Here is a 26,514-nt window from a genome sequence, read left to right as displayed (position 1 = left end):
AAAAATGCAAAAAAAAAAATTAGTAGCTCATTTCAGTGTAATGAAGGGCCTAAGAATGAGACATGCTGAAGAGGTGTCCCTTTGTGTTTTTTTTGAACTGTATTTTATTTTTTATACAGCAGTGTCTTATTAGTTATCTATTTTATACATATTAGTATATATATGTCAATCCCAATCTCCCAATTCATCCCCCCGCCCCACAGATGTCACTTATTTTTCATTTATACACTATAGTACCAAACAGAATTATGAAAAAAAAAATCACACTGGATCACACATGATTTTTTATTGAGCATTTCGTCTTATCACAGAGAAATCATAGGCCTTTAGTTACAGTATCTGAGTAAGCAGCTGCACAGCAAGAACACGGTTACCAAGTGTCATCTGGTTCCTCGTGAGAAAAGCCTGTCAAACTAAATTAGGGAAAGACAAAAAATTTAAAAATTTGTTAAATTCTTGTTAAGTTTATTCAGGGATCTCTGTCATGCTCTCTTTCCTTCCCTGTGGGATTTCTGCCCTTGCTTACGATCTGCATCAGTAGCAATTTCACAGGTTACAAAATGCAATCGATTTTTTTTTTTAAGTCAGTCATTTTGACTGATTCAGTTTCTTAAAGGCAAACTCAGATATCTGAACCTTTCCCTGGCTGACAAAAACAGCAATATGATAATGGTTTGCACAAGAACACAACGTAGGGGACGCCATACCTTTCATCTTTGTCACTAGATGGCAGTGTGTCCACTTGTGAGTCCTCTATGACCACCTTTTTTGAACTCTGACACAAAGGGGCAGGGAGAAGAATTTTGCAATTAGATGTGGATTCATTTTATTAAACACTTTATGATTTCTCTAAGAACTACTTTTGAAATATATATGTAATTTAAGCGTCTAAAAAAGCAGTGACTTTTAAACTTGACATTTAGCAAGCACATCAGAATAAACTACCTGGAAGGCATTCTCAACACCCATAGTACTTTAGACTTACATCAAATATTACTGTCTTAGGGCTAATGCGTTCAGTATTTGTTCACAGGGCTTTCATTACATTTATTTCTTGTTCTTAAAATAATAGAGACATCCCAACTTTCACAAACTTTGACAAATCAAAATCTCTTCAATCTTTTACCCAAGCAAAAGGGATGACATTTTGTCAGGAGTATACTGAGGCTCCATGTGAACTCTGGACTATCTATGCTTTTACCTTTGTCCCCAGTGGAGAAGGCAGATCCTAATCCCCCAGGTTTCAAGTAAACCACAGAAGCCCTCGGCACCCGCACCCACAGACGCCCGTCCACAGCATCGGCACCTTATCTGTGGTATCCCGGTCTTGACCCCATTGGAGGATCTTCATGTACTTCTCTAAAGGATTTTCACTACAGACAGATTTAGATTTGTCTTTCGTTTCCTGAATGCTCATTTCGAATTCTTTTTCCATTTCCATCTTCAACGATTCTTCAATTAGCCTCTGAAACAGGTGAGGGCCAAAATAAGAAATATACAATGACATCTTTTAAAACTTCTAAGGGTTGAAAAATGCACAGTAATATAATCCTGATCCTTTAAGTACAACCTGCATGCCAGAGAACTGTTTCTTTTTTTAACTGAAGTCATTGCTACTATCAAAGGGGGATAAAAACCTGTCATCTCAATGAAGGAAGGGATGAATCTGCCTCAACTGTCCTGTGCTGTAGACCACATTAACCAGGAGGCCAAGGACCCCTCACACGGAGGATTAGTTCACATAAGCCTCAGCAGGCAGGCGAAGTGGCCCGAGTCACCCATCTGGGACCAGAACCAGGGCCAGAAGAGCACCAAAGGCGGAGGGCAGGGGTGCCCCGGAAGCCACCTCCCCGGGGTTCCTTGAGTCCCAGCTAGCCAACCCTGCGAGTCTCTTCTTTCAACCTCATTTGCAACGAGAAGATCAACAGCAAAACAAGGTCCTCCTCGTTTCCGAGCCTGTTTTCAGGACCAGATGAGGATGCACATGAATGGGGCTGGCCATGCTACCCTGAACCAGGAAAGGCACGAGGCCTGCACGCCCCGCAGCCGTCCTCAGCGCTCTCCAGCAAAGAAGAGGGTCGGAGGCCACCAGTGGCTTGTTCACTTATCTGCCGCTCCTAGGACTTCAGGACACACGAAGGACTCACCCTCCCAAGAGCAGGGCACTTGCTGCAGGGGGCCACGAAGCGGCTAGGACAGAGAACTCACTGCACATCCTCACCCTTTCCTGATCCAGCTTTTCTACTTCTTGCCGTTCCCTTTCCAGAGCTTCTTGCCACCTGCTCTGCCTCTGCTCTTCTCCCTGACTTCGTTCCTTTGCTTGTTGTTCCCATATTGTTTCTTCTTCCTCCTGTTCTCCAAGTGGTTTCTGATCTACACCTAACGAGACAGAAAATAAAGAATCAACAGCTTCCAGCAGCAGACGTTTCAAACAAACTTGGGATTGGCTTTGGCAGGGGCCTTGCCAAGCCCCAGGGAGACCGCGTGATTCTCGGCCACCTCTGTGCACCTACTTTGAGCAACTGCTCCCCACTCACGGCCTTCGAGGCTCCAGACCCACTCCCGGGAGCGAGCGCCGCCCACCTCTCACCTCACTGAGATAAGCCCAGGTCATCCTCAGCACCACGACATCCACTGTCCTCCCCTCCGCCCCCATCTCCTCCTTCCTCCATCCTTGCCAAGGCAAGCCCTGCATTTCTGCCTCTGCATTGGTTTCCAAGCCCGCCCCATCCTTAGGATTCTGATGCACACACATTTGTCCCCATTTACTTCCACAGCACTTTTGTCACTCCCCACCCGCCACCCACTCCCACAGAGGCACTCGAGTCTCCTGAGCCCGGAGCACGACAAAACCACCACCCTCCCCGCTTCCCCACTCGGGCCACCTTGCCGTCACCCCACTTCCTCCGGGCTGATCCCTCCCCGGGGTTTTGGTTAGCACCTCCGTCCTGGTCATCCCCACACATTCTCTCTCATCCTGATCTCTCTCCCAGGCCTCACATCCGTGCTGTCAGCGGGGCAGTTCCCTGCCAGTTGCATTCCTGTCCCTTTCACTGCGCTCTTCCTACGCTCTGCCCAGCAAGCCACCAGGGCTTATGGCTTCTGCCTCCGGCTCCCACTGCTGTGGTGAGGGTCCTTACCACCAGCTCCTGCACAGCTCCACTACCGGAGTCTACGCTCTCCCCAACACCAGTAGCTCGGCCTTCAAACAACCCCGCTTCGTTAGCACCAGTCACTCCCTGAAGGCCAGGATTTGCTGTGTGTCGTCTCTGCTCTGGCAGGGTCCACACCCACGGCAGCCTAGGCCCCGACACCCTGCCTTTTTCTTTCTGCACTGACTTCCTCCCCATCACCACCACTCCTGCACCTGAAACACCCTATCCCCGCGCCAGCACACTCACCAATCCCCGACACACCCTATCCCCGCGCCAGCACACTCACCAATCCCCGACTCCAGCTGCTCTTGCCTGCTCCCACCCTCGCGTCCGCGGGCTCCCTGACCCGACACGCTCCCTCCCCCGCCACCCCTCCCACAAAACCCTACCTACCCTGCGAGCCCCAACCCAAGCGCACCTATGTGTCCCCACAGGGACAGGGAGCCTCTCCAGCGCCATATTCACACGGTATTTCATGCCTGCCTTGCCCAAAACCCTGTGTATCTTTTTACTACTTCTATTCCTTCCAGGCGAGGCCCATGCTTTAATTATGTGTTGACTCCCTATAGCCCACAGCACAAGTCCCTGTGCCTCACAGGTTTAATTAAATTCCAATCCTGCTGATGATTATGCTGACCTTTCTCCACCAGCTCCAGTCTACAATCTCATTTCTTCCCCCCTAAACAATGCTGAGAAACAGACAAACTCGTAGATTCACACCAGAGGACTTTGAACCTCTTTGCCATGCCCTGTTCTACATCACCAACAGAACTGAGCTAGCTTTCCTAATAGGAGAGAGGTAACAGTCTTCTCTGTCCCTTGATCCTGGCCATGAACTTGAACACCAGAGGCGGCAGCTGGTCATTTCCACAGGCAGAAATGCAACCTTCTGCCTCCTTGCTGGGGGAGAAGGGTCACTCCCAAATGGTGTCGCTTTCTCACATGGAACAGGGACCTCAGATAGGAATGCTGTTTGGTGCCAATTTAAAAAGTTAAAGAAGGAAGAAAAAAGGGCTCCTTCTTTGCCGTGGGGTATACTTTGTGGCTGCAGAGTGGCATACAAAAACCTCTTGGACAAAAACCTCTTTGGATTAAGAGTTTAAAAAAAAAAAAAAAAAAAGAAGCTTTTCCACTGGGCACCTCAAAGATACCAAATTTCAGCCTTTTCATTTCTCTTTGGGCCCAGATGCAGAGGTCACATGAACAGCAGAGAATTTCTCAATGATCAAAATGTGGCCACACTACTTAATAATCATTTAAAAAGCCATTATTATAATCTCCATTCCATCTCAGAGGCAGAACACCTATCTACTCAGTTGGTTTTCTTTATTCTACTATTATTTTTTTTTTTTGCGGTACGTGGGCCTCTCACTGCTGTGGCCTCTCCCGTTGCGGAGCACAGGCTCGGGACGCGCAGGCTCAGCGGCCATGGCTCATGGGCCCAGCCGCTCTGCGGCATGTGGGATCTTCGCGGACCGGGGCACGAATCCGTGTCCCCTGCATCGGCAGGCGGACTCTTAACCACTGTGCCACCAGGGAAGCCCTATTCTATTATTTTTATTCCCATCTCTGCCAGACGGCTGCCCATCAGGTCCGCTCTCAGGTGGCCACCATCCCTACTCAGTACCCATCCGACTGGAGGTCCTTGGTGATGGCTTGCTGACCATCCCACCCTTTCACTAGAAGCTCTGTGAAGCAGGGACTTGGGCTGGTTCACTGCTGAATTCCCAGCCTCCATGAAAGTGCCCAGCACAGAAAAAGCTCCTGATCAAGCTGCCCTGAAAGAGTGCTTTCCAGAATGATTTACGTGGGAATCAGCAAAATCAACCCTCTCAAAAAACTCTTGCTTCTGTCAGCAGCTCACATATTCCTGAGTACTGTGACTTCAAACAAACTGCTTACAAGAGGCTTTACGTAGGTTTGGGGGATGATGTTCTCGGAATTTGCAAACGACTAGTAGGTGGTTTTACTTGAGGAATTGCCAGTATAAGGCTTCAGCACTTTGCTCCAAGGAGAAAAGGACCTGGCTATTGGCCAAGCCCCGAACCAAAGCTCCCATCTCCCCCTCCACAGGCTGCTAAGGGAAGGGGGGAGTCTGGAGAAGGGAGAGGGAGAGACAAAGTGGGCCAGACAAGTTAAGTCTGATGATCACTTTTCCTCCAATATCATCAGCTTTTCTGAAGACTGAAATATAAAGGGTTAACTTTCCTAATTTTTTAAGGCATGAAGGAAGCAAAGAGACAGAAAGAAAAATAATATTAATTATTATTATTAACATATCTCATTAGTTAAAGAAAAACTTACTTGGGTACTGATAAGAGACACGTCTGGCAGGCACAGTGGCTGCAGCACCGTCCACATGAGGCACGTTGCCAGCAGGATGGAGGCCGTCCATCTCAAACTGCCTCGGTATGTTCCCTGCATCTACATGAGGTGCAAACGAGTCCCCCATGAGTCCTTCACAGCAGCAGCAAGAGAAGGGAGGGTGGGGATAACTCCTTGCTGAGCATTTAAGTTTCAGACAAAGCAACTGGGCCAGCTCTTTCCTTACAGGATTCTAGGAAGTCAGCCTAGCCACTTGCCAATGTATCTGTTTCTCAAAGCATTCTTAGGAGATTCATTTACAAATTCAATTTGTTACCCAGTAGGAAAATCAATCCAGTGACAGAAGAATTCACCTGGCTTGGCAGATAATCATTTGAATTCTATTTAAATATCAATGATTTAACAAAGTTAATGAAGTTGGTTACAAAGATTTGGTAAAACATACTAAGCCCTTTCGTTTACCTATTCAAAATACTATACACTCGGACTTGAGGATGAAGCTCACAAGGCAAACAATAGGTTAATATACAAATATAAAGACTTCCTGGGGGACTGGATCAAGACGGTGGAGGAGTAGGACATGGAGCTCACCTTCTCCCACAAATACATCAAAAATACATCTACACGTGGAACGATTCTCACAAAACATCGACTGAACACTGGCAGAGAACCTCAGACTTCCAAAAGGGTGAGGAAAACGCCAGGTGAGTGGGTAGGATAAAAGAAAAAAGAAAAAAAAAAAAAGAGAGAGAAAGGAATCGGGACAAAACCTGCGCCCGTGGGAAGGAGCTGCAAAAAAGGAAAGGTTTCCGCACCCTGGCAAGTCCCCTCACTGGTGGGGAAACAGAGACCTGCACAGATGGCTGGTGCTGCCACCCGGCACCCCTCAGCCTGCTGGGGTGGTTGGGGGCTAGGTGCTGAGGCTCAGGCTTCAGAGGTCAGAACCGGGGAGATAGCCTGAGGGTGCTCGGGTGTGGTGTGTCACAACTGGGGGAGTATGGGAAGAAGCCTGGGACGGCCAGAAAGGCAAGGCGCCGTTGTTGGGGGACGCGCAAGGAAAGGAGCGGGACCACCATAGGAGCTTCTCCATGCGCACTCTCAGGTGGCAGGGCACTGCTTACACAAGCTCTGGGGGCGGGTGCAACCACTGCCACTGCTGAGGATCCCACAACCGGGCACCAATCACTGCCCCTGCCCTCCCGGGAGGATGTTTTGGCCGCACACCTGCACAGCCCCTATCACAGGGATAACAACCAGCACACACTGAGGAAAGAGACGGTAAGCATCCAAACCAAAAACGGCCCTCACGCAAAAAGAATACTAAACTTACACAAGCTACGCAGGGAAGCTTTTGCATATAAATAGCGCTCCAAGACCACAGTAGATAACTGTTTCTCCTAAATTCACAGAGTAAGAGAAATATAAGTAAAATGCAGAAGCAGAGGAACCACTCCCAGGTAAAAGACGAAGAGAATTCCCCTGAAGGAACAAACAGTGAAACAGACCTCTTCAGTCTAACAGACACTGAGTTAAAAAAAAAAAAAGAAAGAAAAGAAACTACTGAAGGAATTAAGGAAGGCTATCAACAGAAATGTGGATAACTATAAAAAGGAACTAGAAACTATAAGGAGGAGCTAAGAAAAATTAGAAAATTCATTTGCCAATACTAAAGAAGAGCTAAAGGCAATGAATACCAGAATGAATAATGAAGAAACAATAAGTGATCTGGAAGACAGAATAATGGAAATTACACAATCAAAACAGCAGACAGAAAACCAAATGAAAAAACAAAGCAATGTAAGAGACCAATGGGATAATATAAAGCAGGTCAATCTACCCATAATGGGGATTCCAGAAGGAGAAGAAAGAAAAAAGGGGATAAAAAATGTATTTGAAGAAACTATGGCTGAAAACTTGCCAAGCCTAAAGAAACAGATATCTAGATAAGGAAGCACAGAGAGTCCCAAATAAGGTAAACGCAAAGTAGACCTATACCAAGACATATTATAATAAACATGGCAAAAGTTAAAGAGAGAATTCTAAAGGCAGCAAAAGAAAAACAAAGATTAAAAGATTAATTAAAAGATTAAAAGATAATTAAGATTAAAAAAAACTTAAAACAAAGATTAATTAAAAGGGAACCCTCCCATAAGGCTATCAGCTAATTTTTCTCAAGAAATGCTGCAGGCCAGAAGTGAGTGGCAAAATATATTCAAAGTCTTGAAATGGGAAAATCTGTAACCTAGAATACTCTACCCAGCAAGATTATCATTTAGAAGAGGAGGAGAAATAAAGAATTTCTCAGACAAGCAAAAACAAAAAGAAAACAGCAATACTAAACCTATCTGAAAAGAAATATTGAAAGGTCTTCTCTAAATAGAAAAGAAACAAAAAGATACAGGAAGGACGAAATCACTATTGGAACGTAAATCACTTAAATTAGCCAGTATATATAGATCAAAAAGAAAAAATCAAAAACCAATTTGTGAAAGTGACAATAAAACAAGGAACAGCAAAAGGATAAACATGAAGACGTAAAAAAAAAGGACATCAAAACCATAAAAGGTGGGGAAGGAAAGTAAGAAAATGTAGACTTTTTTAAGAATGTGTTTGGGCCTATATGACTATCAGTCTAAAACAAGCAGATACAGGAAGGGGTTCACATACTTGAAAAACAGGGCAACTGCAAGTCAAAAACATACAATAGATTCACAAAAACCAGAAAGAAAACACAAGCATAAAGGGAAATCCTCAAACCACAAAAAGGAACAAAGAAGAAACATAGAATCAACTGGAAAACAAGATTTAAAATGGCAATAAATACATATGTATCAATAAGTACCTTAAATGTCAATGGACTGAACGCTCCAATAAAAAGACACAGGACTTCCCTGGTGGCGCAGTGGTTAAGACTCCGTGCTCCCAATGCAGGGGGCCCAGGTTCAATCCCTGGTCAGGGAACTAGATCCCACAGGCATGCTGCAACTAAGAAGCCCACCTGCCGCAACTAAGGAACCAATGTGCTGCAACTAAGACCCAGCACTACCAAATAAATTAATTAATTAATTAAAAAAAACAACCACAGTGGCAGACTGGATTAAAAAACAAGAGCCTACAATATGCTGCCTACAAGAGACCCACCTTAGCGCAAAGGACACACATAGATGGAGAGTGAGGGGATGGAAAAAGATATCATGCAAACGGAAATGACAAGAATGCAGCAGTTGCAATACTCATAACAGACAAAATAGACTTTAAAACAAAGATCATAAAGAAACATAAAGAAGGACACTATATAATGGTAAAAGGATCAATACAAGAAGAGGCTTTTACACGCATCAACATATATGCACGTAATATAGGAGGCACCCAAATACATAAAACAAATACTAACAGACATAAAGGGAGAAACTGATGGGAATACAATAGTAGTAGGAGATTTTAACACACACTAACATCAATGGACAGATCTTCTGGACAAGATCAATAAGGCAACAGAGGTCCTAAATGATACAGTAGAGAGGTTAGAATTGATATTTTCAGGACATTATATCCAAGAAAAAGAACAGAATATGCATTCTTTTCAAGTGCACATGGACCATTCTCTAAGACTGACCACATACTAGGGCACAAAACTAACTTCAACAAATTTAAGCATACAGAAATTATTTCAAGCATCTTCTCTGACCACAACAGCATGAAACCAGAAATCAAGCACAGAAAAAGAAATGAGAAAAAAACGATTACACAGAGACTAAACAACATGTTACTAAAAAACCAATGGGTCAATGAGGAAATCAAAAAGAAAATTAGGGACTTGCCTGGTGGTCAAGTGGTTAAGACTCTGCATGCCCAATGCAGGGGGCCTGGGTTCAATCCCTGGTCAGGGAACTAGATCCCGTGTGCCGCAACTAAAGATCCCACATGCTGCAACGAAGATCCCACACATGGTGACAAAGATGCCACGTGCCACAACCAAGACTTGGCACAACCAAATAAATTAATAAACAAATTTTTAAAAAAAGAAAAATTAAAAATACCTTGAGACCAATGGCAATGAAAACACAACCATACAAAATCTATGGGACACAGCAAAAGCAGTTCTTAGAGAGAAGTGCATAGCGATACATGCTTTCCTCAAAACAAACAAACAAAATCTCAAATAACCTAATATGCCACCTCAAAGAATTAGAAAAAGAACAAACAAAACTGAAAGTCAGCGGAAGGAAGGAAATAATAAAGATCAGGGAGGAAATGAATAAAATAGAGATTTAAAAAACAATAGAAAAAAATCAGTAAAAACAAGAGCTGGTGCTTTGAAAGGGTAAACAAAATGAACAAACCTCTGGCCAGGCTCACCAAGAAGAGAAGAGAGACAATCCAAATAAACAAAATAAAAAAATGAAAAAGGAGAAATCTCAACTGACACTTCAGAAATACAAAAAACCATAAGACAATACTATGAACAATTATATGCCACCAAATTCAACAATGTAGAAGAAACGGACAACTTTCTAGAAACATGCAGCCCACCAAAATGGAATCAAGAAGCAATAAATAATTTGAACAGACCGATCACTAGAAGTGAAATAGAATCCATAGTCAAAAAACTTCCTACAAACAGAAGTCCAGGACCAGATGGCTTCACACCCAAATTCTACCAAACATACAAAGATGAACTTATACTGATTCTTCTCAAACTCTTCCAAAAACTTGAGGAGGGAACACTCCCAGACATTCTATGAAGCCACCATCACCCTAACACCAGGGACAAACCAGACAAAGACACCACCAAGAAGGAAAATTACAGGCCAATATCTTTGATGCATGCAGATGCAAAAATCCTCAACAAACTATTAGCAAACCAAACCCAACAACACATAAAAAAGATCATACACCACGACTAAGTGGGATTCATCCCAACTTCACAAGGATGGTTCAACATATGCAAATCAATCAATGTGATACACCACATCAACAAAAGAAAAGACAAAAACCACATGGTCATCTCAATAGATGCAGAAAAAGCATCTGACAAAATTCAACATCCATTCATGATAAAAACTCTCACCAAAGTGGGTATAGAGGGAGCATCTCTCAACATAATAAAAGCTATCTATGACAAACCCACAGCCAATGTAATACCCAATGTAACACCCAAAAGATGAAAGCCTTTCTGCTAAAATCTGGAACTCAAGGATGCCCACTCTCACCTCTTCTATTCAACATAGTACTGAAAGTCCTAGCCACAGCAATCAGACAAGACAAAGAAATAAAAGATATCCAAATTGGAAGGGAAGAGGTAAAATGGTCACTATATGCAGATGACATGACACTATATTCAATATATAGAACACCCTAAGGACTCCACACAAAAACTACTAGATCTAATAATTGAATTCAGCTAAGTAGCAGGAAACAAGATTAACATTTGGAAATCTGTTGCCTTTCTTTACACTAACAATGAAATAACAGAACGGGAATGTAAAAAAACAATACCTTTTAAAATGGCACCAGAACCCAAAAAACAAAAAAACCGAGGAATAAACATGACCAAGGAAGTGAAAGACTTATACACTGAGAACTACAAAACATAAATAAGGAAATTAAAGAGGATTCAAAGAAATAGGAAGATATCCCATGCTCTTGGATTGGAACAATGTTGTTAAAATGGCCATATTACCCAAAGCAACCTACAGCTTTAATGTGATCCCTATCAAATGACCCATGACATTTTTCACAGAACTAGAACAAATAATTCTAAAATTTACATTGAACCATAAAAGACCCAGAATTGCCAAAGCAATCCTGAGGCAAAAAAACAAGGCAGGAGGCATTTCCCTCCGAGACTTCAGACAGTACTACAAAGCTACAGTAATCAAAACAGCATAGTACTGGCACAAAAATAGACATATGGATCAATGAAACGGAACAGAGCCCAGAAACAACAAACCCATACACTTACGGTCAATCTTCGACAAAGAAGGAAAGAATATACAATGGGAAAAAGACGGTCTCTTCAGCAAGTGGTGTTGGGAAAGTTGGACAGCTGCATGTAAATTAATGAATTTAGAACACACCATCTCACCATACACAAAAATAAACTCAAAATGGGTTAAAGATTTAAACATAAGACATGACACCATAAAAATCCTAGGAAAAATCCTAGGGAAAACATTTTCTGACATAAATTGTAACAATGTTTTTTAGGTCAGTCTCCCAAGGCAATAGAAATAAAAACAAAAATAAACAAATGAGACCTAATCAAACTTTTAAGCTTTTGCACATCAAAGGAAACCATAAACAAGATGAAAAGACAACCCTCAGAATGGGAGAAAATATTTGCAAGTGATGCGACTAACAAGGGCTTAATCTCCAAAATATACAAACAGCTCATACAACTCGACAACAAAAGAACAAACAACACAATCAAAAAATGGGCTGAAGACTTTAATGGACATTTCTCCAAGGAAGACATACAGATGGCCAGTAAAGAAAAGATGCTCTAGATGCAAAGATTCTTAACAAAACTTTAGCAAATTGAATGTGACAATATATAAAAAGGGTACAGTGTTGGGAAAAGAGCCAGGAAGCCTGGGTGCCTAAACTGAATGAGCCGGGAAAGTGAGCTGAAATCTGAGAAGTAAAGGGAACTAGATCAAGAGGGCCAGAGTGCATGTTCCAGATCACCTGACTTAATTGGTTTTATTTATTTATTTATTTTGGCCACAGCATGTGGGATCTTAGTTCCCCAACCAGGGATGGAACCTGTGCCCCCTGCATTGGAAGCACAGACTCTTAACCACTGGACTGCCAGGGAAGTCCCATGACTTAATTGGTTTTAATGGCCCTGAACTGAATGGGTAATACTAATGGTGATAATTTGAGACCCCTTTATAAGCAAAAAGGGAAGATGTGTGGGGACAGTGAATACCACAGAGAGAAATGGTAAGCTCAGCGTAAGGACCTGGACTTTTTAATCTGAGTGGGATACTTGAGAAGCCAGTATAGGGTTTTGAGAAGAGGAGTGATATATCATTATTTGACTGTGTTTTAACACTCTATTTTGTTGAGAACATATTTTAGTAGAGTAAGGACAGAATCAGGTAGACCAAATAATATGTAAATCAAAGTATTCTGTAAATTATAAGTTAAATATTAATGAATCACATATTGGGATAATTTATAAAAAAAAGAAAAGATGCTCAACATCACTAATTATCAGAGAAATGCAAATCAAAACTACAATGAGGTACCATCTCACACCACTCAGAATGGCCATCGTTAAAAAGTCTACAAATAATAAATGCTGGAGATGGTGTGGAGAAAAGAGAACTCTCCTACACTGTTGGTGGGAATGTAAGTTGTTGCAGCCACTATGGAAAACAGTATAGCAGTTCCTTAGAAAACTAAACATAGAATTATCATATGGTCCAGCAATCCCACTCCTGGGCATATACCCAGACAAAACTCGAATCGAGAAAGATATATGCACCCCTATGTTCATAGCAGCACTATTCACAATAGCCAAGACAAGGAAACAACCTAAATGTCCATCGCCAGATGAATGGATAAAGAAGATGTGGTGCATATATACAATGGAATACCACTCAGCCATAACAAGGAACAAAATGATGCCATCTGCATCAACATAGACGGATCTAGAGATTATCATACTAAGTACGTCAGAAAGAGAAAGACAAAGTCCATATGATATCACTTGAATGGGGAATCTAAAATATGGCACAAAGGAACCTATCTATGAAACAGAAACAGACTCACAGACATAGAGAACAAACTTGTGGTTGCCAAGGGGGAAGGGGGGAGGGAGAGGGATGGACTAGAAGTCTGGGGTTAGTAGATGCAAACTATTACATTTAGAATGAATAAACAACAAGGTCCTACTGTAGAGTACAGGAAACTATATCCAATCTCCTGGGATAAACCATAATGGAAAAGAATATTAAAAAAATGTATATATGCATATAATTGAGTCACTTTGCTGTACAGCAGAAATTAGCTCCACATTGTAAATCAACTATACTCCAATAAGAAAAAAAAAGACTTCCCGATATAACACAGGGAAGAGAGCCAATACTCCATAATAACTATAAACGGAGTATAACCTCTAAAAATTCTGAGCCACTATATTGTACATAGTAACTTCTATAATATTGTACATCAACTGTACTTCAATAAAAAAAGAATGCTACATAAACTAGTTACTATAGTATGTAATCTTAGGATTGATTTTTCTCACTAAGCTAATTCCGTGCAGATCCATGCAAACTGTTGCATGTATCAACAGTCTGTTTCACTAATTGCTGAGTGGTAGTTCACGGTATAGATTTGCCATCATCTGTTTAACCATTCACTAATTGAAGGATACCTGGGTTGTTTCAAGTTTCTGGCTATCATGAACAAAGCTTCTATAACCAAAAAAAAAACCAAGACTTGCCAAGACGGAAAGAACCTCAGAGCTGGTTGACTCTACATCCTTATTTTAGACTGTTCTACCTCGGAGCCTCCTGCTTCAGTATAAGGCAGGGCCAAAGTCAGGACACCAGTTTCTAGACTCTTAAGCTAATTTTTTTTTTTTTTTTTTGCGGTACGCGGGCCTCTCACTGTTGTGGCCTCTCCCGTTGCGGAGCAGAGGCTCTGGACGTGCAGGCTCAGCGGCCATGGCTCACGGGCCCAGCCGCTCCGTGGCATGTGGGATCTTCCCGGACTGGGGCAGAACCTGTGTCCCCTGCATTGGCAGGCGGACTCTCAACCACTGCGCCACTCTTTTACCTCCATTCTCTAACTAAGAAAGGGTTTTCTCAATCTGAGGCAATTGATGGAATCAGTATAATTCAAAAAAAAAATAACAACTTTTTCACATTCCATAAAAGAGGAAAAAAAAGCAAATTTTAAGAAGTCACTTATTTTAAACCTGAGGCAATCCTAAACTTCATAAATTAAGGATTCACTTATGGGCTTAGCTCCGACTTTGCAATTAGTTATCCTGAAATTTTTAAAAAATGGAACTCAGAACCTGAAAATTTTTCTGATACAAAAACGAGGCACTGTATCTGTATGTGTGGTTTTATCATAAAATGAGTGTCCTAATTTGTAACTGCTTTATTTTTTATAACAATGGGTATGTTTTGCCAAAACTAAACTTTCTACATTTTGAACTTATAAAAACAAGTATTAATATTTAAACTTACATTCAAAAGATGGTTCAAATTCCTCATGATCCTTAAAAGCTAGCTTGTCCAGATTTGAAAATTCACTTTTGTCTTGAAGTTCTGTTTCTCTTTGATAAAGACTGGATGGGAAGAATAAAATTCAAGAATGTGAAGCTTTAATAATATAAGACACAAGAGCACAGGGTGATGAAAAAGCCTTTTGTGACTCAAGAAAATGCTTTAGATAATTAATTTTTCGTGCACTCATAGAAAATAAGAGCTATGGTGCACTGGGCGCTCTCCACGCACCAGGCATCATTCCAAACAGTTAATATACTTTAACTCAGCCACTCCTCCAGACCACCTCATGCTGTGAGGTAGGTACTACCACTGTTAACAAAGAATAACGTTGCACTCTCAAGGCTGTTCCTAGAAGGAATTTTTTTTTTTAAAAAGAACTACAAAAAATTTTTGACAAGTTTTTGAAAAACTGTGCACACCTTTAGCATGAGCCAGCTAAAGATGCAACACACCACAGTGCCCTACCTCGGCCCATGTGTGTCCTGCCTCTCCTCTTGGCTTTAGCACAGAAGGAGTGATATAAAAAATATTACATACTTGAGGACCAGGACAGGCACATGTGGCAGTTTTCAACTCTGTACAGTAGAACTGCATCAACACATAGATGCCTAGGCCTGAGCCCAGAACAAAGGAGTCAGAATCTCCTGCCATGGGGACTGGGCACAGGCAGGAGTCCCCCATGTGACTCGAATCCCAGCCTGCCCCTCCCTCCCCCGAGCTTCTCAACACACCCACCGCATCCTGCTTCAGCCATCATATCCTAGGACCCACTACCACTTTCGAATTTATTTCAATGATTTACAAAGTGGAAACTTATTTGCTTATATTTAAATGCCTAAATATCTGTGACTTTTTAATGATGTATGAAACTATTTTAAGTTTACACTGAATTTATTTGCTTTTGCAGAGTCTGTACATCTGTTTTATCTTTATAAACCAAGTCTATTCATGGAACTATGCAAATGCTTATTAATACCATAGTACGTATTCTTCTTTTTTTTTCTTGCGGTACACGGGCCTCTCACTGTTTTGGCCCCTCCCGTTGCGGAGCACAGGCTCCGGACGCGCAGGCTCAGCGGCCATGGCTCCGCGGCATGTGGGCTCTTCCCGGACCGGGGCACGAACCCACGTCCCTTGCATCGGCAGGCAGACTCTCAACCACTGTGCCACCAGGGAAGCCCATCCATAGTATATATTCTATACATCAAGTTTAGCAAACGAGTAAAAATTACTCATTTGCTAAAAGGAGTCTTTTTCCCCCCAAGTAATGCAGATGATTCCCAAAGATCACACATCTCACAATCTGACTGCAAATTCTATACTGCCACGTAGTCTTTAATATCACCTAAAAGACCAAACACGCCATGACAGAGATCATAGGCAGCAACCAGCCTTGGCAGAGGCTGGGCAGAAGGTGGTACATACCCGGGCTTCTGCTCCGCAGGGCTGGAGAGTGAGTGCACAGAGAGGCTGTACCTGGACTCGGCAGGTGAAGGCTGTGGCGTTCTGTCGGGACAGGGGACAGTGGCCGGGGACTGGCCCAGACCTACAAGGCAGGAGGAACCAGGGTGAGCATGTTACAGATTGTGGGGAGAAGACAGCAGTGTGGTTTCTAAAGAATTCTATTACTTTGAAAATGAATTCTATCATCCTTGCAAACAGTGGAGTTGTGTAAATGATCCACAGAACTGACAATTCAGGCACCTGAATGAAACTGCAGCGGTAACAAGAAAACACATGAAAGTAACCGGCAGCCAAGGCAAAGCCAGTGCCAGTCTCTGAGCACCTTTCCGTGCCGAGCAATACGCTGGCACTTGACGCTCTGTCCCACGGCCTCCCACAACAACTGCGACTCGGGGCAGACGCCATGGTTCCCCAGGAGCCCGCGGTTCAAAGGCAGGGCTCTCCTGGGCCCGGCTCCCACGACCTGCTGCTGCGCTGGCTGCGCTCCTGCGGTCCTCATCCTGGGCCGATGAGGACCAACCCACCCACATCCAGAGCATCCCCAACCCCTGTGGCAGTAGCTTACCTTCCAGGTACATCTCACTATCAAGGCTTCTCCTTGCTTTGGGGACGGGAGTGGAGGAGAGGCGTCTGGAGGCCGTATCCTTGTGTGACCTTGAGGCTGTGCTGCCTGGCACGTCAGATACCTCACTCTCGTCCCCTCTATGCGCATTCAACAGAGGCCGCTGAGAGGCAACTCTGTCCTCTGCAAACAGACACCTCTCAGGAGCACCTGCAGGGACGTTCTTGAGAGCTCTCAGCAGGTGCAGGGCGGGCAGGCTCCCGTTTGCCGATGGGCTCTTGGCGGGGCACCGACTAACCCTTCGATGGTAGTTTTGGAAAGCTTTTTCCAAGCGCTCGGCCTCTTGCTCCAGCTCTCTCACCCTTGCCATGGTATTGGCTACAAACTCAAGGTCGGAATCGGGGGAACTACTCTCCGTGCTGGCATTTGGGTAACTGGGGATCTGTGGTATAACTGGGCCCGCCATCAGTTCATCTTGTCTCAGAGGATTTTTCAAGAAATCCCCGCTTATGTCGTCATCACAAGGTCCCTCCTTGCCACTCATTAACCCACTGATGGAGTGATGTAACAAAGACTGCTTCGTGTTGCGGTACAGTTCATTCTCCAGAGCTACGGGTTACAAACAGACAGACAGTGTGAGACAGGAAGGGAAAAGGTGGAGAATCAAATTAAAATTTACTGAGAATTTCTTTTCTGAAAAATCAAAGTAATAAGGGCAAACTGGCACATTAAACAGTTTGTGGAGGGAGCAATCAAGATGGTGGAAGAGCAGGACATGGAGCTCACCTCCTCCCATAAATACATCAAAAATATATCTACATGTGTAATGATTCTCACAGAATATCTACGGAACGCTAGCAGAAGACCTCAGACATCTGAAAGAGCAAGAAAATCTCCATGCAACCAGGTAGGACAAAAGAAAAAAGAAAAAAAAGAAAGAAAGTGAGAAAGGAATCGGGACAGGACCTGCACCCTGGGAGGGAGCTGTTAAAGAGGCCAGGTTCCTGCACCCCAGGAAGTCCCTTCATCGGCATGGAGATCAGCCGGGACAGACACAGAGCTTTGGAGGAGAACGCAGCAACCAGTCTGCAGCAGCTAGGATGGAGAGAGACCTGCACAAAAGGTCTGTGCCACCGCCCTGTACTCCCCAGCCTGAAATGCGCGTCCGCCAGTGTGGGCCGGGGCTGGGTGCTGAAGCTCACGCTTCAGAGATCAGACCCAGGGAGAGGACTGGGGTGGGCTGCGTGGAAACAGCCTGAAGGAGCTGAAGTCTGATGCAACCACACCTGAGGGTGTAGGCAGAGGAAGCCAGGTGCCACTGTTTGGGGGGTGAGCGAGGGGAGGGGAGGGGAGGGGTGGGGCCCACCACTGCAGCCTTTTTCGCTGTGCACGCTCTAAGGCAGCAGGACACCACCTACAGGAGCTACAGGAGCAGTCTCCAGCTGCCACCACCACTGCCCTCCCAGACTCCAGGAGTGGTTGCAAGCCACCACAGCTGCCTTCCCAGGCCCCAGGAGCAGTTGCAAGCTGCCTCTGCTCCCACTGTGTGCTCCAGGGGTGCACGAGACCCCACCGCTGCCGAGAACTCCAGGACTGGGCAGCAGCTGCCGCGTCTGCACACCCCCTCGATCAAGGGGATAACGACCAGCACACGTTGAGGAAAAAGGCGACAGGCATCCATACTAAAAACGGCTCTCATGCCAAAAAATATGAAATCCACAGACGCTACACAGGGATGATGCCACATATAAATAGCCCTCTAAGACCACAGTAGATAACTGATTCTCCTAAACTCACAGAATAAGAGAAATATAAGTAAAATGAAGAAGCAGAGGAACCACTCCCAGTTAAAAGACCAAGAAAATTCCCCTAAAAGAACAAACAATGAAACAGATCTCTTCAGTTTATTAGACACCAATTTCAAAAAGGAGATGAGGAAAATACTGAAGGAATTAAGAAAGGATATCAACAAAAATGCAGAATACTGTAAAAAGGAACTAGAAACTATAAAGAGGAACCAAGAAAAATTAGAAAACTCATTTGCCGAGACGAAAACTGAACTAAAGGCAATGAATAGTAGAATGAATAATGCAAAAGAACAGGCAATTCCCTGGTGGTCCAGTGGTTAGGACTCTGCGCTTTCACTGCCGAGGGTGCAGGTTCAATCCCTGGTCAGGAAACTAAGATCCCGCAAGCTGTGCAGCATGGCCACAACAAAACAAATAATGCAGGAGAACGAATAAATCATCTGGAAGATAGAATAATGGAAATCACCCAATCAGGACAGCAGACAGAAAGCAAAATGAAAAAAAAAAATGAAACCAATATAAGAGAACTATGGGACAATATAAAGTGTGCCAATCTATGCATAATAGGGATTCCAGAAGTGGAAGAAAGAGAAAAGGGGATCGAAAATGTATTTGAAGAAACTATGGCTGAAAACTTCTCAAACCTCAAGAAGTAAACAGATATCCAAGTGCAGGAGGCACAGAGGGTCCCAAACAATGTAAACCCAAAGAGACCTATAGCAAGACATATTATAATAAAAATGGTAAAAGTTAAAGAGAAGATGCTAACAGCAGCAAGAGAAAAACAAGGAGTTAATTACAAGGGAACCCCCATAAAGCTATCAGCTGACTTCTTTACACAAACACTGCAGGCCAGAAGGGAGTGGCGAGGGATTGATTCAAAGTCCTGAAAGGGAAAAATCTGCAACCTAGGATACTCTACCCAGCAAAATTATCATTTAGAATACAAGGAGAGATTAAGAATTTCTCAGACAAGTGAAAACTAAAAGAATACAGCAACACTAAACCTATCCTAAAGGAAACATTGAAAGGTCTTCTCTAAATAGAAAAGAGGAAAAAGCAAATCGCCTAAATAAGCCAGTACACAGATTAAAAAAGAATCAAAAAATTTCTGTGAAATGACGATAACCACAATGAACAGCAAAAGAATGAATATAAAGATGTAAAAGGGGACATCAAAATCTTAAAATGTGGGGGAGGAGATTAAGAAAACGTAGATTATTTTTTCATTTCCTAGAATGCGTTTCAGGCTATATGGCTACCAGTCTAAGGCAAGTAGATACAGAATGGGGTTAATATACTTGAAAACAGGGTAACCACAAATCAAAAACATACAACAGATTCACAAAAAAACAAAAACAAGAGAACGTAAGCATAATACAAAAGAAAATCATCAAACCACCCAAGGAAAAACAAAAACAAATGGACAAATATAAAATCAATGGGAAAACAAGGCTTAAAACTGCAATAAATACATATCTATCAATAATCATCTTAACTGTAAACAGACTGAATGCTCCAATCAAAAGACACAAAGTGGCAGATTGGATTAAAAAGAAAACAAGAGCCTACAATAGGCTGACTACAAGAGACCCACTTTAGGGCAAAGGACACACATAGATTGAAAGTGAGGGTATGTAAAAAGATATTTCATTCAAACGGAAATGACAAGAAAGCAGGGGTTGCAATACTCACATCAGACAAAATAGACTTTAAAACAAAGGCCATAAAGAAAGATAAAGGAGGACACTATACAATGATAAAAGGATCAATACAAGAAGAGGATTTTACAGACATCAACATATATGCACCTAATATAGGAGGACCCAAATACATAAAACAAATACTAACAGACATAAGGGAGAAACTGACAAGAATAATAGTAGGAAACTTAAACATCCCACTCACATCAATGGATGGATCTTGTAGACAAAAAAAAAAAAAAAAAAAAAAAATCAGTAAGGCAACAGAGATACTAAACAACACTACAGTTAGACTTAACTGATAGTTTCAGAACACTACATGCAAAACAAAACAAAAAGAAAACCAGAATACACATGCTTCACAAGTGCACATGGAACATTCTCTAGGATTGACCACATACTAGGGCACAAAAAAAGCCTCAACAAATTTAAGAGTACAGAGATTATCTCAAGCATCTTTTCTGACTACAGTGGCATGAAACTAGAAATCAACCACAGAAAAAGAAATGAGAAAAAACGATTACATGGAGACTAAACAACATGCTACTAAAAAAGCAACGGATCGGGCTTCCCTGGTGGCGCAGTGGTTGAGAGTCCGCCTGCCAATGCGGGGGACGCGGGTTCGTGCCCCGGTCTGGCAGGACCCCATGTGCTGTGGAGCGGCTGGGCCCGTGAGCCATGGCTGCTGGGCCTGCGCGTCCGGAGCCTGTGCTCCGCAAACGGGAGAGGCCACAACAGTGAGAGGCCCACATACCGCCAAAAAAAAAAAAAAAAAGCAATGGATCAGTGATGAAATCAAAGAGGAAATTAAAAAATACCTCGAGACAAATGACAATGAAAACAGAACCATAAAAAATCTATGGGACATAGCAAAAGCAGTTCTTAGAGGGAAGTTCATAGTGATACAGGCCTTCCTCAAAAAAAACAAAAAAACAAAAAAAATGAGAAAAGTGTCAAATAAAAAACCTAACCTACCACTTAAAAAAATTAGAAAAAGAAGAACAAACAAAACCTAAAGTCACCAGAAGGAAGGAATAATAAAGATGAGAGAGAAAATAGAGATTAAAAAAATAGAAAAGGCCAATAAAACCAAGAACTGGTTCTATGAAAGGGTAAACAAGATTGACAAACCTCTGGCCAGGCTCACCAAGAAGACAGAGAACCCAACGAAACAAAATAAAGAAAGGAAAAAGGAGATATAACGACCAATACCACAGAAATACAAAAAACCCTAAGGGAATACTATGAACAATTATATGCTAACAAATTTGACAACCTAGAAGAACTGGACAACTTTCTAGAAACATATAGCCCACCAAAATGGAATCAAGAAGAAATAAAGAATTTCAACAGACGGATATTAGAAGTGAAATAGAATGTGTAGTCAACAAACTCCCTACAAACAGAAGTCCAGGACCAGATGGCTTCACACCCAAATTCTACCAAACATACAAAAAAGAACTTATACTGATCCTTCTCAGACTCTTCCAAAAATTTGAGGAGGAGGAAACACTCCCAAACACATTCTATGAAGCCACCATCACCCTGATACCAAAACGAGACAAAGACACCGCCAAAAAAGAAAACTTCAGGCCAATATCTCTGATGACTATAGATTCAAAAATCCTCAACAAACTATTAGCAAACCGAATCCAACAACACATACAAAGATCATACACCACGACCAAGTGGGATTCATCCCAACTTCACAAGGATGGTTCAACATATGCAAATCAATCAATGTGATATACCATATCAACAAAAGAAAAGACAAAAACCACATGGTCATCTCAATAGATGCAGAAAAAGCATCTGACAAAATTCAACATCCATTCATGATAAAAACTCTCACCAAAGTGGGTATAGAGGGAGCATGTCTCAACATAATAAAAGCTACTTATGACAAACCCACAGCCAATGTAATACTCAACAGTGAAAAGCTGAAAGCCTTCCTGCTAAAATCTGGAACAACTCAAGGATGCCCACCCTCACCCCTTCTATTCAACATAGTACTGAAAGTCCTAGCCACAGCAATCAGACAAGACAAAGAAATAAAAGGTATCCAAATTGAAAGGGAAGAGGTAAAATGGTCACTATATGCAGGTGACATGATACCATATACAGAAAACCCTAAAGACGCCACACAAAAACTACCAGAACTGATAAACGAATTCAGCAAGGTAGCAGGATACAAGATTAACATACAGAAATCTGTTGCATTTCTTTACACTAACAAAGAAATAACAGAAGGGAATGTAAAAAAACAATACCTTTCAAAATCACACCTCAAAAAATAAAATACTTAGGAATGAACCTGACCAAGGAGGTGGAAGACTTATACGCTGAGAATTATGAAACATTAGTAAAGGAAACTGAAGATGACTCAAAGAAATAGAAATGATAGCCCATGCTCTTGGATTGGAAGAATGTTGTTAAAATGGCCATACTACCCAAAGCAATCTACAGATTTAATGCGATCCCTATCAAATGACCCATGACATTTTTCACAGAACTAGAACAAATAATCCTAAAATTTATATAGAACCATAAAAGACCCAGAATTGCCAAAGCAATCCTAAGGCAAAAACACAAAGCAGGAGGCATTACCCTCCCAGACTTCAGACAATACTACAAAGCTACAGTAATCAAAACGGCATGGTATTGGGACAAAAACAGACATATGGATCAATGGAACAGAATAAAGAGCCCAGAAATAAACTCACACACCTATGGCCAATTAATCTTCAACAAAAAAGGCAAGAATATACTTATACAATGGAAAAAGGACAGACTCTTCAGCAAGTGGTGTTGGGAAAGTTGGACAGCTACATATAAATCAATGAAGTCAGAACACACCCTCTCACGATACACAAAAATAAACTCAAAATGGCTTAAAGACTTAAACATAAGACATGACACCATAAAATATGTAGAAGAGAACACAGGCAAACCATTCTCTGACATAAATCGTACCAATGTTTTCTTAGGTCAGTCTCCCAAGGCAATAGAAATAAAAGCAAAAATAAACAAACAGGACCTAATCAAACTTACAAGCTTCTGCACAGCAAAGGAAACCATGAAACAAAAGCCAACCCACAGAATGGGAGAAAATATTTGATAACGATGTGACCAACAAGGGCTTAATTTCCAAAATATACACAGAGCTCATACAGTTCAACAACAAAAAAACAAACAACGGAATCAAAAAATTGTCAGAAGACCTATGTAGACATTTCTCCAAAGAAGAAATACAAATGGCCAATAGGCACATGAAAAGACACTCAACATCGCTAATCATTAGAGAAATTCAAATCAAAACTACAATGAGGTACCACCACACACCAGTCAGAATAGCCATCATTAAAAAATCTACAAATAACAAATGCTGGAGAGGGTGTGGAGAAAAGGGAACCCTCCTACACTGTTGGTGGGAATGTATATTGGTACAGCCATTATGGAAAACAGTATGGAGGTTCCTCAGTAAAGTAAAAATAGAATTACCATATGATCCAGCAATCCCACTCCTGGGCACGTATACAGACAAAACTCTAATCCAAGAAGATATATGCACCCATAAGTTCATAGCAGCACTATTTACAAGAACTAAGACATGGAAACCTAAATGTCCATCAACAGATGGATGGATAAAGAAGATGTGGTACACACACACACACACACACACACACAATGGAATATCACTCAGCTGTAAAAAAAAAAAAAAAAGAAGAAGAAAATAATGCCACTTGCAGCAACATGGATGCAACCAGAGAATATCACACCAAGTGAAGTAAGTCAGAAAGAGAAAACAAATACCATGTGATACCACATGTGGAATCTAAGATGTGTTCAATTGTGTCACATTTACGAAACAGAAAGACTCATGGACAAAGAGAACAGACTTGTGGTTGCCAAGAGGGAGGGGGTTGGGGGAGGGATGGAATGGGAGGTTGGGGTTAGCAGATGTAAGCTATTATATATAGAATGGATAAACAACAAGGTCCTACTGTATAGCACAGGAAACTATATTCAGTATCCTATGATAAACCATAATGGAAAATAGTATCAAAAAGAATATATGTATACGTGTAACTGAATCAGTCTGCTGTACAGCAGAAATTAACATTGTTAATCAACTATACTTCAATAAATAAAAATAAAAAAATAAAATAGTTTGTGAAAGCATGGTCATAACAGTAATTATTAACATTTACTTGAGAGCTCATGTGTACCAGCTACTGCTTCATATGCCTTCATTCGTAACGCATGTTATTATTTCACAATCCATTATGCACGACCTTGAAATCTAAAAGCTTTGAGAACTGAAAAGGTATTTACAATGTATTAGGGGACAAAGCCTAACCAGACTTGAACTCATGTGGTTGAAAAATCTGACCTGAGCTGATATAAACCCATTTATAATCTTTAATTATTTCACCCAGCATGAATGTTCACACATTTGACTTCAAAATAATGAACGCGTCGCACTACAGGATGCCGCCCCCGAACTCCCAGGGCTGCGGCAAAATCCACTGCATACGGCCTGAGTCTCAGATAAGGAGGACATGCGGTCAGGACACCACTGTGGGCCCAGAACTCTCACGGCTCCCATGCCACGGATGGGGGACTGCGGCTGAATCCCCCAGTTAGCGAGGCATCGAGCCACTGCGCTGGCCTAATGCAAAGCCAGTAAATGTGATCACTCCTCTCCTGCAAAGCCACCTTGGTGATGCCACGGGACAGATGCTTGTGATGCCCATGTTCCAGAAGCTTCCAACCTCATTAAACTATTTCTAATGACAGGAGCTTGGTACAGGTTTCAGCTGTGGGCAGTTTGGCAAAGGCAGAATTGTGGAGAGAAAATGAGGAATGGGAAAGAGTAGAGATGAGTAAAGAGACCACAATAAAAGTGGCATGGGGAGAAGGGGCCAAGGGCCTAAGTGGGAAGAAGGAACTGAAGAAGGCTCAAAATCACGAACACTCAGGAACTTCCACTGAGCTTGGAAGCAGCTAAAGGAAGTGTCTAAGCCTCGGAACACTTGTTATGAAGGAGGAGGGGCAGATGTCACGCATCCACAGGAAGACATAGTAATCAGATGGTAGCACTGGCCATCTCCCCAGTGTTTCATATGCCCCAGGCACTGTACTGGAGCCAATCACCTTTCCCCTTCGTCCTCCATGGCACAGAAGGTATTATTATCCTCATTACAAAGGGGGCAACTGAGGCCCAAGGAAGTTAAAAGCAACATGTCCAAGGCCAAACAACTAACTTCAAAATTGGGGTACAAAACAAATTTTCTGATTCCAGCGGCAGCCCTCTTTTTGCCAGGGCACTCTGCTTCTCCCACAGGTATATACACCTGTCAAGGAGTATATAAAACCACTGAAGAGTAGACTGCTCTTATTATCAGGGTAGCAAATAAAACAGGAAAACCTAGGTCCAGGAAGAATTTGGGGGCCTCTGCATCACTACCACACCTTTCCTATCTGGGGCATGAGGCTCCCCCAAGCATGGGGCACCTGTGAAAGCAAGTCACTTCAGCTGATGACCTGGCTGGTATCCATGAAATGGACAGGGAGTTTGACTTCTAAGATGGCCCATGGCTCTATGGCTTTACCTCTACTATGAGAATTACTGAAAATTCAATGAGTAACAATTATTACATTTCCACAAATGTCAGAAGTTTTACACACACACACACACACACACACACACACATACACACACACACACACACACACACAGAGGTTAAAAATGTCTCTAACCTATCTGAGTTTGTTTCAGTTGCAATTTTAAATCGGTAACCTGCACAGTTAACCTCTTGACAGAAGCATCGTATTCTAATATCCGGGCCTTCAGCTGGGCACAGTGCTCAATCTGCAGAGAATTAGAGAAGAAAAAAAAATCAACATAAAACAAATCACAGCTCACTTCAAAGGGAACAATTCTCTCATTGGGCTTATTCTCTCTTTTTGTTTTGCCAATTCTGAGCAGCTTTATACCCGTAAACCACAGGGTCCCTTTAAAATGACGACCGATGACGCAAGTTTCCATTTCTTCTTACATGCACGTCAGAGCAGCTACTCCATGGCATGGGAAGACACCAGAGAGAGGGCAGCAGTATTTCCAAGTCACAGGGTGAGCATCGAGACACTTCCACTGTGGGCACCATCAGGACTTGGAAAATTTTGTGTGTGAGTTTGCTTGCCTCTGGATTTTGTGACTATTATAAATATAGAGTCACA

At 42.4% G+C, this 26,514-nt stretch overlaps 1 protein-coding gene across 5 annotated transcripts in view; it reads right to left on the bottom strand.

Annotated features, from left to right (window-relative positions):
- Nucleotides 1-271: 271 nt before the first annotated feature.
- Nucleotides 272-26,514, bottom strand: part of OFD1 (OFD1 centriole and centriolar satellite protein) — a 63,826-nt gene continuing 37,583 nt past the window's right edge. For 4 of the 5 annotated variants that reach the window (XM_033427947.2, XM_033427945.2, XM_033427946.2 and 1 more), the window contains 9 exons: nt 26,035-26,146; nt 16,764-17,369; nt 16,160-16,280; nt 14,693-14,793; nt 5,460-5,579; nt 2,222-2,379; nt 1,307-1,465; nt 708-775; nt 272-413 (listed from right to left, as the gene is read on the bottom strand). In XM_033427947.2, the coding sequence (XP_033283838.1) occupies nt 371-413; nt 708-775; nt 1,307-1,465; nt 2,222-2,379; nt 5,460-5,579; nt 14,693-14,793; nt 16,160-16,280; nt 16,764-17,369; nt 26,035-26,146 (1,488 nt within the window). In that variant the 3' untranslated portion in view covers nt 272-370. The remainder of the gene's footprint in view (nt 414-707; nt 776-1,306; nt 1,466-2,221; nt 2,380-5,459; nt 5,580-14,692; nt 14,794-16,159; nt 16,281-16,763; nt 17,370-26,034; nt 26,147-26,514) is intronic. The other variant, XM_033427949.2, reaches the window with a different exon arrangement.

Source organism: Orcinus orca, chromosome X (genome assembly GCF_937001465.1).
Source record: "Orcinus orca chromosome X, mOrcOrc1.1, whole genome shotgun sequence".
NCBI lineage: Eukaryota > Metazoa > Chordata > Mammalia > Artiodactyla > Delphinidae > Orcinus > Orcinus orca.
The sequence above is the reverse complement of the archived record's forward strand: the minus strand, read 5'-3'. Positions and strand labels throughout refer to the sequence as shown.